The sequence below is a fragment of the Bos indicus x Bos taurus genome, chromosome 20 (assembly GCF_003369695.1).
Source record: "Bos indicus x Bos taurus breed Angus x Brahman F1 hybrid chromosome 20, Bos_hybrid_MaternalHap_v2.0, whole genome shotgun sequence".
Taxonomy (NCBI): domain Eukaryota; kingdom Metazoa; phylum Chordata; class Mammalia; order Artiodactyla; family Bovidae; genus Bos; species Bos indicus x Bos taurus.
Genome location: NC_040095.1, coordinates 56,963,105 through 56,982,450, shown reverse-complemented (window position 1 = coordinate 56,982,450; position 19,346 = coordinate 56,963,105). Strand labels below are relative to the sequence as shown.

The 19,346-nt window shown below is 45.1% G+C and overlaps 1 protein-coding gene across 1 annotated transcript in view; it reads left to right on the top strand.

Moving 5' to 3' along the window:
- FBXL7 (F-box and leucine rich repeat protein 7) overlaps positions 1-18,481 on the top strand; it is a 471,955-nt gene extending 453,474 nt beyond the window's left edge. Inside the window, exons 3-4 of the mRNA XM_027520145.1 lie at positions 5,350-5,961; positions 15,130-18,481. Of these exons, the coding sequence (XP_027375946.1) occupies positions 5,350-5,961; positions 15,130-15,866 (1,349 nt within the window). The 3' untranslated portion in view covers positions 15,867-18,481. The remainder of the gene's footprint in view (positions 1-5,349; positions 5,962-15,129) is intronic.
- The last annotated feature ends 865 nt before the right edge of the window (positions 18,482-19,346 follow it).

Genomic DNA, 19,346 nt, shown 5'->3' with positions numbered 1-19,346 from the left:
TTGCTTCTGTTTGTCTTGCAGTGTCATCTAAGGCCAGGAGAAGGGTTCCAAATTGCTTCTCTCTATCATCTTAATATTTGTCTTTGATCATTTCCTCTCGAGTGTATGTCCAGGGATCAAATATCAACATCCTTGTTTCTAATCTGTATCAGAAAAAATAGAAGCTCTTGCCATTGTCCATTTAGCAGCCAGTGCTCTGAAAGTGACAAAGGAGAAAAAAATCACGTGCAAAGAGAGCACTAGGTCCTCCTGCCAGGCTGTGTGCACATGGAGTACACCACTTGGTAATAGAAATGGTCCTCGTTTTGAATCTGAAGCCATACTCTCCTTTCCTGGCACACATGCATTTATACTCTGGGACTGTTGATCATTCTGTAAGGAAAAACTACTTCTTGTTATTATACATCATACCTTGTGGCAATAAATGGCTCTGAGTCCCCAAGGGGAAGAGAAACTCTGTGGCAACTATGTGTATTTTATCCATAATAACATTTATTTCCAAATTAAAAATGTGTTTATGTGTGTATGTGAGCATATGTGCAATGAAAAAATATTTATATATTTATATTTCCCTATATATATATATATAGAGAGAGAGAGACATAAAATATCAAGAAAAGATACTTTGTGACAACATCTGGGCATGAACATCTCTAGTTGTTATTTGTCTGTAGAAAAATACCGCAGACTGGGTGGCTTATAAGGAAGAAAAATGTATTTCTCACGGTTCTAGAAGTCCCAGATCAAGATGCTGGCAGATAGAGTATCTGCTGGCGGCCCACTTCCTCATAAGTCTGCCTCCTCACCATGACCTCACGGGGCGGAAGTGAGAGCCAGTTCTTTTATGAGGGCACTGAGCCTGTTCACGAAGGTTCAACTCTCAAGACCTAATCATTTCCCAAAGTCCCCACCCTCCATCCTACCATCACTTCGTGAGTTAACATTCACTCAGCACACGAATGTGAGACAGCTAGCAACATTTAGACCATAGCATTACTCGTCATTCTTCATCCTTTTTCTAATTATCGAGTGGAGTTCATTCAATTACAACAGACTGTATCCTTTCAGAAATTCTCGGAGGGTTTTTGACCTACTGTAGAATAAGCTTCTCTGGTGGCTCAGCGGTAAAGAATCTGCCTGCAATGCAGGAGACATGAGTTCGATCCCTGGGTCAGGAAGATCCCTTGGAAGAGGGCATGGCAACCCTCTCTAGTACTCTTGCCTGGAGAATCCCATGGACAGAGGAGCCCGGTGGGCTACAGTCCATGGGGTCGCAAAGAGTCGGACATGATTGAAGCGACTAGGCATGCACACAGAATGAGCACAAAGAACTCAAGAGAATCCTGGTGCGTGCTCTGGCAAAAGGAGACATCCAGCTCTCCTGGCTGAAATCTCCTAGGCTCCCCTGCTTAGGCCCCAGTGCACTGCTGTCCTGAATTACTGCTGAGAGTCCTGCTGCTAAGAGCTGGAGTGGAGAGCCATTACTGTGCTCCAGAGTCTCCCAGGGCAGAATGTTTCCCACAGGGGTGCCAGACTGCCATCACTTTATGAGTGTGGACTCCATTAATACCAGGGCATGATTATTGGCAAAGAAGAGAAAGAAAAAAAAAAATACTAAGAGCAGAGCTAGGCAATCTGTATGTGTTCCTGTGATCCAGTGCTGGGAATATAAAAGAATGATGAAAAGTGAATCCATTATAGACACAGGTTTTAGGAATCTACCTCCACCCCCACCATAAGAAGAGTCCATTCCTCCAGGGCCCAAATCAAACTACACAGGTCTCCGCAGAACAGTTAAGCGTCTTTCTCTTTTAAGATGAACGGACCAGAGGCAGGCAGGAGAGAGATTTCAGAGGCTCCACAGCTGCTAAAATGTCAGAGCTGAAAACCTAAGATTGTCCCTCCTCCCTGATCCAAAAGAAGTTGTTCAACCTCCTAAGAAAAATGGTAACTTTAGAGGCAATTCTAGGAGTTCATGTAATAATGGTTAGTACTGTGGTAGCTTGGATGGCAGTTTTCAAACCCTTAATTGGTTTACACTTAAGGTTTTCCTTAAAGATGTACTGTTTATTTTAGCTGATTACAAAAGACAGAAGTGCATATTTTTTTTCTTATGAATGATTTAAAATGCAGTATGTATACCAGCTGGGATAGAAAAGTACATGCCAAGCTAGATATTAAACATATAAATGCTTCCTTTCAAATCCCAGCCTTATGTACCATAAGGCTTCCCTGGTATCATAGTGGTAAAGAATCTGCTTGCCAATGCAGGAGGCTCAGGTTCAACCCCTGGGTCTGAAAGATCCCCTGGAGGAGGGCACAGCAACCCACTGTAGTATTCTTGCCTGGAAACTAATCCCATGGACAGAGGAGCCTGGAGGGCTACAGTCCATGAGGTCTCAAAAGAGTCCGACACGACCGAGCACACACAGAAGCACTTCTACCATAAACCATGTCAGGCACCGCCAGGACGCAAAGAAGAAGAGCATTCAATCCTTGTCTCAAAGGGGTTTTTAGTGTAGTAGAAGTTGTATCCATCATCTGTTGCCATGGGGGTGCTGTATTACAAATCACCCCAAACCTCAGTATTCCATCTCACACATCTGTTGTTCACTTGGGCATTTGTTGACTCCAGCCAGGTTTGGTTGAGCTTGGCTCTAAGCTTTTGGTTGAGCTTGGCTTTAAGCTGCAGGTTGGAGCCACTTCTGTCTGCTCATCTGATGAGGTGATGGGCTTCTCATCATTCTAAGGTCAGTGGACCAACTGAGGATGTTCTTCCCAGGGTGATGATAGAAACAGGTGGGCAAGCCCAACCACACAAATGGCTTTGGGCAAATCACATCCCCTAAGATCTGCTAACCAAAGCAAGTCACATGGCCAAAGCCCACATCACTGGACTGAAGAAATATACTCTGCCTAGGAAGACTGCAGAATCACATGACAAAGGATATGGGGGTATAGGGAGAAATGCAAAAGTGAGAAAAATAATACAATCAAGCAATAGGGAAAGATAAATTCACACTTGCCTGTATAAGGAAGGGTGGGGATTTCAAAAGGGAAGGAATTCATTTTATCTCAAAGACAGAAAGGAACTATTAGTGAAGTGAAAGTCGCTCAGTCATGTCAGACTCTTTGCCACCCCATGGACTGTAAAGTCCATGGAATTCTCCAGGCCAGAATACTGGAGTGGTATTCTGTGAAAGGGTAGCCTTTCCCTTCTCCAGGGGATCTTCCCAACCCAGGGATCGAACCCAGGTCCCCCACATTGTAGGGGGATTCTTTACCAGTTGAGCCCCAAGGGAAGCCCAAGAATATAGGAGTGGGTAGGCTATCCCTTCTCCAGCGGATTTTCCAGACCCAGGAATCAAACTGGGGTCTCCTGCATTGCAGGCAGATTCTTCACCAACTGAACTATGCTGCTGCTGCTAAGTTACTTCAGCCGTGTCCGACTCTGTGCGACCCCATAGACAGCAGCCCACCAGGCTCCCCTGTCCCTCAGATTCTCCAGGCAAGAATACAGTAGTGGGTTGCCATTTCCTTCTCCAATGCATGAAAGTGAAAAGTGAAAGTGAAGTCAGTCAGTCGTGTCTGACCCTCAGTGACCCCATGGACTGCAGCCTTCCAGGCTCCTCCATCCATGGGATTTTCCAGGCAAGAGTACTGGAGTGGGGTGCCATTGGAAGCCCAACTATTCTTAGAGGGGGTGGCAGTTGCACTCAGTCACAAAAGGTTTCATACTTCAAGAGGCAGACAAGGTGTGTCTGTAAGTGTATGGGGCTGAGGGAGGGGCAGACAATAATTCAAAGATGCTCCAGGAGAAAAGTGGTGACCTGTGTAGGGCATCTTCAGTGTTAGGCCACAGAGAAGTAAATTTAAAAGAAAACATAGAAAAAATCTATCAATGAGAAAACTACAAATACACAGCAGAGATGTCCTGTGTCAGAAGTTCTATGTGTTATTACTGGGAGTTCTTTGAAAAGACAAGTGTTTGAATGAAAATTCCCAAGATACAAAATGTGAAAAAGCACACAAGGATAAAATTTTTGTTTAAGTCTTTAGAGCTATAATTAGAGCTGAAAGTGACTTAGAAATTATCTAGACCAATTCACTTATTTCACAGGTAAAGAATTGTGTATTTTGGAGGTAAACTCTCTCTCTCTCTCTCTCTCTCTCTATATATATATGTATATACAATATATGTGTGTGTGCATGTGTGTGTGTATATATATATATTCACACGTGTGTATGAAATATATAAACATATTTAGAAAGAATAAATGTCTTCCTAAATAAATCTATCCATCTATATATGTAAAATGTATAACATACAAACATTTATATAGGGCAAGAATAAATTCTTCCATATATATAAAGGTTGGGGGAGGGATATGAAATGAGCAGACTTCTTAAAGCAGCATTCTAAAGGTCTCTCAATCCCTCATAAATTTAAAAACCATTTACTTCTTCATCAAGTGACCTTTTTGGTTCCAAGGAACAGAAAAAAAAGTCACATTATTCAAATGCAAAGTGAGGAATTATTGATAAGAAAGAAAAATAAATATTGCAACAGATATTCAAGGACTGCAAATACCATCTGAAGTGCCTAGTCTGACAGGGGAAGGAAGCAGGGTGGCTCTCCAGAACCCAGATCACAGAGTTTGGGGTACCATTATCAAAAGATGGGGGGCTGGACACTAGGGGGCAGGTGAGGGCAAAGATAGCTAATGCTCTCTCCCCACTGGCCAGTCTTCTCCTTTAAAATGCATTCCTCTCCTTTATAAATGAAGCATAAGCATCTGCCTAACCAAAATAAATCAGTTTGTGTTCACAATATATGAGCTTTCTTCTCCCAGTATAGAAATAATAAAACTTTGGAGTTGTGCCCTTTAGATAATCACCGTTAATGTAGATCAGAGGTCAGAAAACTATAACCCTGGGGCCAAATCAGCTGATCTGTTTTTACAGAACAAGTTTTATGGAAAAATAGCCAGGACGGCTGGGCTTGTTTTCGTGTTGTTTATGGCAGCTTTTGCACTAAAACAGCAGGACTGAGTAATTGCAACAGGGATGGAACCCAGATGGCCTGCAGTGCTTCCACTATTTCTTATCTGACCCTTTAGAGATAGTTTGCCCACCCCTGGGGAGATAGTGAAGAATTAGCCCTTTTCTTAATGGGGAAAACTTGCGTGGGCTCCTGCTTCCAATGAGACAGATTGAGCCGGCGTCTGCCCAGGAAGGATGTCAGTGGACAGGGTGCCACCTCCCTGCCTCCTTCCCGGCCTCCCCCGCCCCCACCCCCGCCACTCCGCCCCGTCCATCCTTAACCCTTTGTTCTCTGTCCTTTGCCAGACTCCGACCTGAGCATGCGCACACTGAGCACGCCCAGCCCAGCCCTGATATGTCCACCCAACCTGCCGGGATTTCAGAATGGAAGGGGCTCGTCCACCTCCTCGTCCTCCATCACCGGGGAGACGGTGGCCATGGTCCACTCCCCGCCCCCGACCCGCCTCACCCACCCGCTCATCCGGCTGGCCTCCAGGCCCCAGAAGGAGCAGGCCAGCATCGAGCGGCTCCCGGACCACGCCATGGTGCAGGTCTTCTCCTTCCTGCCCACCAACCAGCTGTGCCGCTGCGCGCGCGTGTGCCGCCGCTGGTACAACCTGGCCTGGGACCCGCGCCTCTGGAGGACTATCCGCCTGACGGGCGAGACCATCAATGTGGACCGCGCCCTCAAGGTGCTCACCCGCAGACTCTGTCAGGACACACCCAACGTCTGTCTCATGCTGGAAACCGTCAGTGTCAGTGGCTGCAGGCGGCTCACGGACCGAGGTCTTTACACCATTGCCCAGTGCTGCCCGGAGCTCCGGCGGCTGGAAGTCTCCGGCTGCTACAACATCTCCAACGAGGCAGTCTTCGACGTGGTGTCCCTCTGTCCCAACCTGGAGCACCTTGATGTGTCAGGTACGTGGCCATCCGTGGGCCCTTCCCAGTGCATCCTCCCAAAGCAGGAGAGGACGCTGACACTTGGGAAGGGTCCCCCTTTGTGATATTCAGGGCTCAGCAGGGTGACTCTTCTTCCTATAAAACTGTCTTTATGGAACCATGATTCTGGGAGCCAGAGGTATCCCTTTTGTCAAATGATGTCAACTTCTTAGAGGACTTAGAGGCATCTTATGTCTGGCAATTCAAGTTAGTGTGCCTTTTTTATTTCTTGATGTGGACCTTTTAAAAAGTCTTTATTGAATTTGTTACAATATAGCTTCTGATTTATGTTTTGGTTTCTTGCCCAAGAAGCATGTGAGAGCTTAGCTCCCTGACCAGGGATAGAACCTGCTTTGGAAGGTGAAGTCTTAACCACTGGAGCAGCTAGGCAAGTCCCACAAGTTAGTGTGACTGTCAAGTGTGTCTTTCCTCCCCATAATTCTCAAAGTAATTTCAGAGCAACCATAGATAGGTGGTGGTGTGTTAGTCGCTCAGTCATATCTGACTCTTTGAGATCCCCTGGACTGTAGCCCACCAGGCTCCTCTGTCCTTGGAATTCTCCAAGCAAGAATACTGGAGTGAGTTGCTGTTCCCTTTTCCAGGGGATCTTCCCGACCCAGGGATCGAAGCTGGGTCTCCTACTGAGCCAGCAGGGCAGCACAAATCATGGATAATGGGAACTAAGTATCTAATCACAGATACATGAGAGCCAGCTCTCTAGCTGAAACCGAAGTAGTTTAGAAACTGCCCTGACATCCACTGGTCACTGTCGCATGGAGCCTAAGAGCTGTGTTTAAGCTGATTCTGTGCTGTGGCCAGTGGTCACCATGGCTGGAAATTTTGCAGACACTGGGAAAAATCCATCATGGCTCAGGGTCTCCTCATATTACACTCCTACCCTCCTCAGCCTTGGGTTGCTTTTGCATCTTTTCTCAAGCAATATTCTTTTTATTTCCCAAACTTATTTATTTTTAATTGAAGGAAAATCATTTCACAGTATTGTGTTGGCCTCTGCCATCAAGCAGTATTCTTAATTACAGAGTACAAGGGTAGGGCCCACCAAGTGAAGCCTTTGAAAGTGAAGTGAAAGTTGCTCAGTCGTGTCCTCCTCTTTGCAACTCCATGGATTTATACAGTCCATAGAATTCTCCAGGCCAGAATACTGGAGTGGGTAGCCTTTCCCTTCTCCAGGGGATCTTCCCAACCCAAGGATCGAACCCAAGTCTCCTGCAATGCAGGTGGATTCTTTACCAGCTGAGCCACAAGGGAAGCCCAAGAATACTGGAGTGGGTAGCCTTTCCCTTCTCCAGCAGATCTTCCCGACCCAGGAATCGAACCAGGGTCTCCTGCATTGCAGGCAGATTCTTTACCAACTGAGCTATGAGGGAAACCCTTTAGTTCTTTTTTTAAAATGAAGGAATTCCCAGCATGGCTGCTTTGCTTTCAAACCTCTCACAGGCAGGAAGAATTAAAGCCCAGACTCGCACTGAGGCGCCAGACGTGGATCCAGCCAGACTAACAGCCTTTCTTTATCTCATCTGCTACCCAGTCAAAAGACACACATTTGAGAGGCTGGAGTGTGTGAGATGCAACTGGGAGTTAAAGAAATGAGCAGCGCGAGCCACAACCTCAGGGACTGTTGGGGAGGGGTCAAAAGTAAAAACCACTGAACAGGCCAAGAAATAGAGTTGGGGATTTACCAGCATCTGAGGTAAATGATATCCTCTAACAAAACCTGAGGTAAAAGTCAGCTCTCGGAGCTCACTCTCTCTTTTGAAAACCGACATCTGAAAATATTTCCGATGACAGTCAATTATTTCTCGTACATTCTTTCCCTGCTCCCCTCCTTGAGTTGGCTCCAGCACAAAGCCATGGAAACCGTATGTTCAGTTAGTCGTGAGCAGCTGTTGGCATAAAGAAGCAGGAAGCGAAGAGGTTTTCTTACATTTCCCCCCGCCCAAGGAATTCTGGAAAGAGAAAGCATTATGATGCGGTGGGAACTAGCTTCAAAAGTCTGTGATTTGGGACAGTTCACAGCTTTCCCTAGGTGTCTTTCCTCTTCTTAAAAAAAAAAAAAAAACAGGGGTGTGGGGACTAAGGGATTGGATTCTTTAACATTCAAAGGTTCTGAATCCTGTGGGCCTCTTTTATAAACACCTCATTTTATTTTATTTTTCTTAGATTAGAAAATGACACTGTTTTGGAATCCCCATCTTTGTTAAAGGGGCTCCCCTGTGCACCCTCAGGACAGGCTGCAAGTAATTGTATTTTGTCTTTGGGCTTCTTTTGAGATTCGGAAATATGGAAAGTGCCTGTGCTGTTTGGGGATGGAAGTTTCCGGGCTTCTAGCCCGAGTGAGTGGACGCTGCTTGGCCCCTGTGCTAACCGTTATGTATTAAGCTTCTCCCTATCAACCTGACCTGGATATCTGTGTAAATAAAGACTGTGTAAACGGGGGAATCTCTAACTCACTAAGAGCACAGAATTCTAAATATTGTCAGGAATGGTGGTGGGTATTTTCAGGTAGATGAACTCCAAATACCCAACAACTCATAAGGGTGATTTGTGTCACCACCTCCAAACGGTGCCCTCCAGTGGCAATATACTTGCCACTGAGTATAGAGCTTGGCTGTCTAGAGCTTAACTCCCCCAGAGAACGTGAAACTGCCCCTCCCATCCCTAGCATGCCTGCCTTGAAAGTTATCTTTAAAAGTCACTGAAAGTTTCTATAACTAGCTCTAGCATTTATTCATTATCACTTATTACCTTTTATTAATGTTTAGTCATGGTTCTCTAGGGCTTAGCTGGTGACTCAGTGGTAAAGAATATGCCTGCTCATGCATATTAGACTCGGGTTCAATCCCTGGGTTGGGAAGATCCTCTGGAAAAGGAAATGGCAACACATTCCAATATTCTTGCCTGGAGAGTCCAATGGACAGAGGAGTCTGGAGAGCAACACTCTATGGGGTTGCAAAGAGTCAGACACAACTGAGTGACTAGACAACACAGTTCTCCAGAGAAATAGAAGCAATAGTGTATGTATGTGTGTGTGTATATATATATGTATATATATATGGGACAGATATATATATGAGGTGTTTTATATGTATGTCCCAGTTATATATATATATATGTCCCATATATATGTGTGTGTGCATATATATATATGTGTGTGTGTGTGTGTGTGTGTGTGTAAAGAGATTACCTGCCTCTTGAGAAATGTGTTTGCAGGTCAAGAAGCAACAGTTAGAACTGGACATGGAATAAGGGACTGGTCCCAAAATAGGAAAGGAGTATGTTAACACTGTATATTGTCACCCTGCTTATTTAACTTATATGTAAAGTACATCATGCAAAATGCCAGGCTGGATGAAGCACAATCTGGAATCAACATTGCCCGGAGAAATATCAATAACCTCAGATATGCAGATGATACTACCCTTATGGCAGAAAGCGAAGAGGAACCAAAGAGCCTCTTGATGAAAGTGAAAGAGGAGAATGAAAAAGCTGGCTTAAAACTCAGCATTCAAAAAACAAAGATCATAGCATCTGGTCCCATCACTTCATGGCAAATAGATGAGAAAACAAATAGATGGAAATAGTGACAGACTTTATTTTATTGGGCTTCAAAATCACTGCAGATGGTGCCTGCAGCCATGACATGAAAAGACACTTAATCCTTGGAAGAAAAGCTATGACAAACCTACTAAACAGCGTATTAAAAAGCAGAGACATCACTTTACCAGAAAAGATCTGTCTAGTTAAAGCTATGGTTTTTCCAGTAGTCATGTATGAATATGAGAGTTGGACCATAAAGAAAGTTGAGCACTGAAGAATTGATGCTTTTGAACTGTGGTGTTGGAGAAGACTCTAGAGAGTCCCTTGGCCTGCAAGGACATCAAACCAGTCAATCCTAAAGAAAATCAGTCCTGAATATTAATTGGAAGGACTGATGCTGAAGCTGAAACTCCAATACTTTGGCCACCTGATGCAAAGAACTGACTCATTGGTAAAGACCCTGAGGCTGGGAAAGAGTGAAGGTAGGAGGAGAAGGGGACAACAAAGGATAAGATGGCTGGATGGCATCACCAATTCAATGGACATGAGTTTGAGCAAGCTCCAGAAGACAGTGAAGGATAGGGAAGCTTGGCATGCTGCAGTCCATGGGGTGGCAAAGAATGACTTAGCCACTGAACGACAACAACCATATGCATTGGGAAGGGCAGTCTGCCTGAGTCTCCTGGTTCAAATGTTAATCTTATCCAGAAAAATGCTCACAGGCACACCTAGAAATAAGGTTCAGCCAAATATCTTGGCACTTTGTCACCTAGTCAAGTTGACACATAAAATTAACCATCACAATTAATAACATCTCTAAACATCAATAGAATATATTACAACTAACCAATTTTTAAAGTTTAAATCTTATGATTATTACAAGTGAAGTTGCTTCCAAAGGCTCCCCTATACTTGGAGACCTGGGAGTCCTCCTTACTACCCTTCCTGATCTGTTATATGAGACCAATTGAGTCCTGCCCAGGTGATTCTACTCCCCCAGAATGTTAAGTCCACCCCCTCTCTTCTGCCTGCCTGCCTGGATGCATGCTTGCCCTATCACTGGCCTTACACCCACCTCAACTCCATCCATACACCTTCTACACAACCAAGGTCCAGAGGAATGTTTTCAAACTGAGAAGCTAACCCTTTATTTCCCTGCATAAAATCTCCAATCCCTCCTCGTGACATGTAGGGAAAAAGTTGCTTAGCAAAGCATATATGGCACCTCATGAGCTGCTCTTTCTAGGTTCAAATCTCACCCTGCCCCTAGTAACCTGAATGCTGTGTTTCCTGGAACCATTTGAATTTCCCAAGTACACCATGCCTGTGCACACTATGATGTGTGGGCACCTCTCTGACCTGCATGCCATTCCCTCCTCTGCCCCCTTTCACCTCCCCCAAAACCTTCTTAACAGATGTCTCATTGCCGGAGGCCCAGTGCAAGCATCCCCTAAGTAAAGCCTTTCCGGCCTGACCCCTGGGAAGCTGAGGGTATCCTCCCAGGTGTAAGCAGGTAGAGCGTTGCTCGGTTTTGCAACTGGGTGCTTGTGTATTCTCAATTCATTATGAGTTTTATATGGGAAAAAATGAGGCATAGTTTATATCTGTATTTTGTGATAATGTAATTTGTTCAACAGAGGAGTTTCAAAGCCCCAAACAGTCATCTTGATTTCTAAAGGGTTCAAACAAAGTTGTCATTCGTGACTGCTCTGAACAAGCGCTCGGAAAGCTATAGCACAGTGACTAAAACTTCCTCATCAGTAAAACGGTTGGGAGGACTAGATGAGTTCATTCATGTTAAGTTCTCCCATGTGTGTTTTATTCAGTAACACACTTACGAGGCAGTAGTTGGTCTTTGTTGATATCATCCTTTTATATCCCAGAGTATTATTACCCAATAATGAGAGAAGGTTGTAATGAGCATTTTTGTAAAAGCTGAACCAAATCTGGAATTAATTAAAGATAGCCCCAGATTTGTTCAACCCATACTATCCACTCCTGGTTGTGTAATATCCCTACTCCTTATCCTGCATGGTAAAACAGGCCCCCAAGATCCAATCCCAGTGGATTATTCCCATCTTAGCTGCCACACAGGATAAATCCTGTGTTTTATCCTGTGAATACTGCTCACTCCCCCTCTGCCTCCATGCTTTCCTGTCCCTTGAATTTGCTCCTGCTATTACTTTATACTACCTGGGTTCCATATTTGTGTATTCAAATTATTTCTCTCTTCCAAGAATCCCCACTCCCAAGACTTATGATACCCCAGTGTCTAAATATTCACTTCATGCTGGTACATCTATCATACATCTCTCATGCAATTCATCAATTGCATGCTATTTCTTAGTCAGTTCTTACCATCCCTGCTATATTAGAAGTCTTGGATCAGGAAAATTCTCTGTAGTCTGACTGTACAAGTCATATAATCTCACTGAATCTGAGATGCCTCATCTTTAAAAAATGAAGTTCAAAGGGAATGATTTCTCATGTTCTCTGCAAGTCTGTAATATATACATGCATCCACTGCCCACAGATATTACCCATTGAGCCATGAATCAGTTTATTTTCAACCCAAACTTAGCAAATCTATAAAAGGGCTAAAGCTGAAATTTAAAATGATTGACCTAAAATGATGCAAGCATATCAAAATGTGATATGATTTTGTCTTCATCAAAAGTGAGCTAAGCTAGTATTTCATTAAATTGGGGTTTGGTTTCAAAATGCAGACAAATGTTTCCCTGGACCGAATAGAGTATCCTTCCTGGAATGCAGCAGGTTTTACTGGATATTTCTTTCTTAAATAGGAAACTGGAACTAAGAGTTTAGGAACAAAGTTGTCCTGTGATCGTTAAGTGCCTTCACCGTCATGATAGATGGGCAGCCACGGTGTGAACATACAGATTCAGCATAAGCAGGATCGCAGTCAGTGTAAAACAAGAACTTCAAACAAAGGGAGAGTTCAGAGCGACAGTTGAGGGGTACCAACCACCTTCTGCAAAACCACAGAGCCCCCTGGAGTTGTGCGCACAGGCTCTGACAAGCCACATCTTTGTTCTCCAATGCTGGGATGTATGCTTTGCTCCTTCCTGAAATTCTTCGACTTGGTAGCACATGGCTTCTGAATGTCATTATTCCCAGGACCTGAATTTTATATTATAAGAGTTTCCTGGGCAGCCTGCCAGGAGTGGGAGGAAAGTCCCCATTAACACTATCACGTGGTTGCTTAGAAGGCTTGGAGATGACGTCATCAGCCAAGGCGCGGAGCCCCGGAGGTGAGGCGCCTGGCTTTAGAGCGGCAGAGGGATTTGGGTGGAGGAGAGAGAAAATGAAAAGTATATGTACAGTCTACGTAGTGGAAGGAAATATATGTATTATTACATTTATATGATGTATTTGGCTATGTATATTAATGATGTATGTTCATATACTAAAATAGACTGTGTACATATTTTAAATAGTAATATACAATGAACTGAAATATATAATGAAATGAGTGTTTCATATGTCATAAAATATATAATAGTTATATAATATATGGTATAAATATATACATATAAAATTTATTCCCACACATATTTAGGGGAAAGGAGTTTAGAGAGGCATCTAAAGATATCTTCCTGAGTACTAATTTCCTTGTCTAGAAAACAGATTGTTTGAAGAATCAAGTGAAAAAAAAAAGAATGAAGAAAATCAATAAACGTTTTCTCAAATGTTTATAAAAAGCACTTTGTAAACGTTATCTTTCAACAGAAACAAAAGGCATTATAATTAACTATAAAATAGTTGGTTTATCAATGTTAGATATACCTCAGCCTCGATCACAATCCTGAGGATATTTAAATGTTGGAAGTTGGATTATCCCATCAGGTTTTCCTATAAAAGACTGCATGAAAGTGAAGGAAAGTGAAGTCACTCAGTTGTGTCTGACTCTTTGTGACCGCCATGAACTACACAGTCCATGGAATTCTCCAGGCCAGAATACTGGAGTGGGTAGCCTTTCCTTTCTCCAGGGGATCTTCCTAACCCAGGGATCAAACCCAGGTCTCCCGCATTGCAGGCAGACTCTTTACCAGCTGAGCCACAGGGAAGCCCAAGAATACTGGAGTGGGTAGCCTATCCCTTCTCCAGCAGATCATCCCGACCCAGGAATCAAACTGGGGTCTCCTGCATTGCAGGCGGATCCTTTACCAACTGAGCTATCAGAGAAGCCCTGATATATAGGGACTGTATACACTCTATAAATCATTCATTCATTTGTTCATTCAACAGGTACTTAGTGAGAACCAGCTCTGAACCAGGTGTGAGGGATACAGCAGTGAAGAGTGTGAGTCCTTTTTTCTCAGGAACTTACATTCCATGAGGACAGCAAACACATAAATAAATGTGAATAAAAGTGAATAAATAGGTATATAATGCCTCAAAGTGATAACGAATGCTGAAAATAAATGGGAGTCAGGCAGAGAGTACTGGTTCATTCAGGATGACTCACAAAGAGTTGTCCTATGAAAGGACAGTTGCTCTGAAGCCTAAGAAAGTGGGGGTGACCCAGGGAGTTATCCAGGGAGGCCCTGTCCAGTGCACAGTTGCTGAGGCAGGGAGGCACCTGAGCCATCTGGGAACTAGCAAAGAGGCCAGTGGGCTTGGAAGAGGGGGAAGGCATAAGGGCCCAGGGGTGCAGGTCCTTGGAGGCCCCCTTTAGACGTTAGCTTTTACGCTTGTAGTGAGACGGCCTTGAGCATGACAGGAGTACTGTTCCAGGATGTGTCTGGCAGCTGTGAAAATAGATCGTAGCGGGTAAAAGCAGGACAAACTGGTTGAAGGGATAGAGGATAATCCTGATTTTGTTCTTCCTGGACCAGAGAAGGTGGAACTGAATCCCTAGACGGTCACTTTGTTAGACTAATGACATATATTTCCCATGGTTTTCAAAGTATATCCATATCCATTACCTGGTTGCATCCTCATTATTATATCCCCAGAGTTATAGGCATACCAGCTACTCACTCCCATTTCAGAGAAGAGTCTTGAGACTCAGAAAACTTAACCCTCCTGCCTCAGACCATAAAAAGTAGACCTGAGATGGATTGTGACTCCCAAGCCAGTGCTCTTTCTGCCAAACTGCAGTCATGGTCCAGCCTTCTATTTCCTATCTCACTTCTTTGGATCAGAGAGCTACCAGATCACTGCAGGGTAAGAACTGAGCTTCCTGAACTTTCCAGAACCAGGATGGGATATTTACACACACAGTCTCATGTCTTCTTTACAGCCACCTTCCAGGGAAGCAGAGCACCCTTATTTTAAAGCAAAGGACCTACTTGAAGGACCGATTTGCCCAAACATCAGGCCAACCATTGATGGATCTAGATCCATTGGAACCCTTATCTTTCTGATTCTAAAACCCCAAAGCCTCTTAAGCCCAGAGTAGTTAAATGATGAACACGGAAGGCCCATTCTTGCATTCCGTCTCCTGAGCAGCCAGGAAGGGAAGGGACCCAAATCCAGAGAGGGGTAGGAATCTATTCAGGAGCCCCCCCACCATTCCCCGTTCCCCGAGGTCGTTCTGAGCGTGTGTTCTGTCTCTCCGTCTAGGATGCTCCAAGGTGACCTGCATCAGCTTGACCCGCGAGGCCTCCATTAAACTGTCCCCCTTGCACGGCAAACAGATCTCCATCCGCTACCTGGACATGACAGATTGCTTCGTGCTGGAAGACGAAGGCCTGCACACCATCGCGGCCCACTGCACGCAGCTGACCCACCTGTACCTGCGGCGCTGCGTCCGCCTCACTGACGAGGGCCTCCGCTACCTGATGATCTACTGCACCTCCATCAAGGAGCTGAGCGTCAGCGACTGCCGCTTCGTCAGCGACTTTGGCCTGCGCGAGATCGCCAAGCTGGAGTCCCGCCTGCGGTACCTCAGCATTGCGCACTGCGGCCGGGTCACCGATGTGGGCATCCGCTACGTGGCCAAGTACTGCGGCAAGCTGCGCTACCTCAATGCCAGGGGCTGCGAGGGCATCACGGACCACGGCCTGGAGTACCTCGCCAAGAACTGCGCCAAACTCAAGTCCCTGGACATCGGCAAATGCCCTCTGGTCTCTGACACGGGCCTGGAGTGCCTGGCCCTGAACTGCTTCAATCTCAAGCGCCTCAGCCTCAAGTCTTGCGAGAGCATCACGGGCCAGGGCCTGCAGATCGTGGCGGCCAACTGCTTTGACCTGCAGATGCTGAACGTGCAGGACTGCGAGGTGTCCGTGGAGGCGCTGCGCTTCGTGAAACGCCACTGCAAGCGCTGCGTCATCGAGCACACCAACCCTGCCTTCTTCTGAAGGGACAGCCTCCCGCCCATCGCTGTCACCGTACAGACCTGAACAGAACACGTTGGTTTTTTTGTTTTGTTTTGTTTTTTTTCAGAGCAGCCTATGTAAGCACCGACACCCACTCGGAACAGCTTCTTTCTTCCAGGAAGGTTCTTCTTATGGATCTGGCTTTTCTTCTTTCTAATTTCTCACGGGCAACAGAGGGCTAGGAAAGGAGGGTGAGGGAGCCCCATTTCTATTCCAGACAACGGTTTTTTGCAGGGGGAATCAGGTCATTGGTGGTGATGTCTCTTCTCAAAAACATGTACCTCAGAAAGCTGACTGCAATGTCTTTAAGAACATCCCCTTTTCAGTTTCTTTCCTCCTGGCCACATCCCCAGAGTTCTGCACCCCATCTCTCCAACCCTACCCCTCCCTCTCCTACAGTAACAACAAATCGTCAGAATAATACTGCTCTCCACACCTCCTCCTCTTTAAACTGCTTGACTGGCCTAAACCACACTCTCCCATCCCATACCCAAGCAAAATTCTTGTTAAATAAATGTCACAGCACCTGCTATATATGCAGCACTTATAAACCCTTTTAAAGGATCACTTGCAGCAGTTAACAGGGTGAAAGAAGAGACCTGCCTCGTTCCACCCCACTCCCGCTCCACCACTTACTAGCTGTGTGACCTTGGGCAAAGCATTTGACTTCTCTGGGCTTCTGCTTCCAGCCCTGAATCACAGGACTTCCTCTGATCTAATCAAGGATGAGCTTCATGCCCATTTTAGAATCGAGGGAACAAGAGATGTCAGTAAACCCAAGCTCCTTGGCAGCACAAGAGGCATCTACCTCTTCCAAGGATATCTATTCTGTGACTGCTTTCAGGAGGCGTGCCAACCCCACCTCCTGTATGTTCTTCTCCCTAATCTGAGTGTCATTCAGTTTGTTTCTTTTGATGAGTGAGTCTCTTGGTCATCCTCTCTTGCCCAGCCAGATGGACGGCTTCTGTACACACATGCTTTTGGCATCACCCCATCGCATGGAGGTGATGGAATTCCTAATCACAGCAAAACCCACCTCCCCCAGTCAGGTTGATCTTTCTGAGTGTTTCCAAGTAGGAAGGAAGACACTCACAATTTTTAATTAACAAGGGAGGCCCAGGAGAACACGTGTCCTCCAGGGTTTTTCAAATCCCTGTTGCTGCACACGTGGCATGCACGCACACATCTGCCCTACAGCTGGCAGGAACAGATGCCTCGGTTCTTTGTCATTCAGATCACATTTCTGTTTTCTCATCTGTTTATTTCCTTGGGCATCCAGACTGCATCACGTGAAGCCCATTGACGTTAAGTCGTAAGTGTCACGTGTGCAGATTGCCACCTTGTGTGCCTCCCCTGTGATGTCTGCTTGTCCTTCCTCAAATATGCAGAGCAGATTTCCAGGTAGTTTAAATCCTGTCCACTCAAAAGTGCCCCACAAATGGAAGAGGGAACATGTGATAAGATGTAGGTGCTGGCCCACCAGCTAAGACTTTGATATCCAACATTAAAGCCGTTGCCAAGTATAAATGTGAAATGGTCCTATTTGGATGGAAATCCATTTGCTATCCTCATTCATGCGAAGTCAGGATGCCAACAATCCCATTGCTTGTTTTCATGTCATTTCATTGATTTTTGTTAATAAGCCCATGACCTCTCTTAAATTATTCTCTGGCAACACCCCTCCTCCTTTGCTTTCCAAACAGTTCATTCATTTCGTTCTCAGAGGACCCACCCTCCACACTCAGAGCCTAGTGTCTCCAAGCTAAGCACATGGAACAGTTTCACATCCAGCCTATACACCAGTTGACAGCTGCACTCCCATGTTAGGCTCCCTGCATGTCTTTGTCTTATTTTGAGAAGGAGATAGCAGTGAGATGGCATCACATGATATATGGCCACCTCTCCAATCAACACTGTCAGCAACTTGGAGGTGCAGTCAATGCCACGTGCCACAGGGAGAAAGGAATTGTTTGTCTGGGGATAGTATCTGGTAACAAAGTTTAGAACTGTGAAAGGGATTGAAGGTAGCATTCCCCTGCTGTGTGACTTGTGACTCTGTTCAGAGCTTCAGAATATAAGTCACAAAGGATCGTCCCTAACCCTTCGTACTGAGATCTTCCAAGTGAGCCAATGTAATACTCCTGGAATAAGAGGAAAGATCCAAAACGGCTCACACAACCAGAGAGGGGGTGTCCCATTCCAAATATCTTGATCACCACCTCTTGACCATAGCACCTACACTGTCTTCCAAACTTGAGACAAAGCCAGCCTTCACACTGATTACCTGGCTTGCCCTATCTTTCCCCATTTCGGTCTTTCTCCCAGTCTGCTCTTCACCCATTCCACTTCCCCTTGTCGTATGAATCTATGACAGTGGTTCCTGGGGAAACAGCTCAGCAGATTTTTAGAGACCACGCGAAAAGCCTCACTAGGAAATTTACCTGTTTTTAAACATTGCTTCCTTCCTGCCTCTGCTAAATTGAATGCTCATTGTTGTTGTTGTTTTAATTCTAATGTTCAAATCACTGCGTGCTGTATGACTCTAGAAAGCCTTAACTTACTACCACCAAGAAATAAAGCAATATGTTGGTAATCGGGTTCAGCCTCATTTAATTCCCTGGCCAGAGTAGCCTGATGTCCAGATGGGGAAATTCAAGAGTGAGGGAGAAACTTGCCTCCTGTTGAAATAGAGAGCATGTCAGGTCACTGCTGCTGCTGGCAAAGTTGCACCCGTGGCTGTGTCATTCCCCTTAGCTCATTGTCTTTGGCTAAAAATTAGCAGGTAAGTAAAAATCATTACATTCACAGTTTATATCTTCAGTTCCCTAACCCACCTTTTGATGGTACAGCAAAAAAAAAAAAAAAAAAACAACCTAGAAGCGGAATATGGCAACTTGATTGAAAAGGAAGAATTATCAATCGGTTGGAAAAAAGGAAATGCCAAATATCTCCCTACCCAAACCTTCAGATCAGAGAAATTAGTATGGCAGAAAGCAGGTACTGAGAGATGAATGGAAAACTCCATCTTTAGCAAGTAAAAACATTTTCAGTTCAGTTCAGTCCCTCAGTCGTGTCCGACTCTTTGCAACCCCATGAATCGCAGCACGCCAGGCCTCACTGTCCATCACCAACTCCTGGAGTTCACTGAGACTCATGTCCATCGAGTCAGTGATGCCATCCAGCCATCTCATCCTCTGTCGTCCCCTTCTCCTCCTGCCCCCAATCCCTCACAGCATCAGAGTCTTTTCCAATGAGTCAACTCTTCGCACGAGGTGGCCAAAGTACTGGAGTTTCAGCTTCAGCATCAGTCCTTCCAAAGAAATCCCAGGGCTGATCTCCTTCAGAAGGGACTGGTTGGATCTCCTTGCAGTCCAAGGGACTCTCAAAAACATTTTAGGAGATGCCAATTTTAAAAGTAGCTATCCTCAACTTCCTTCTTATCCTGATTCAGCTGCTTAAGGA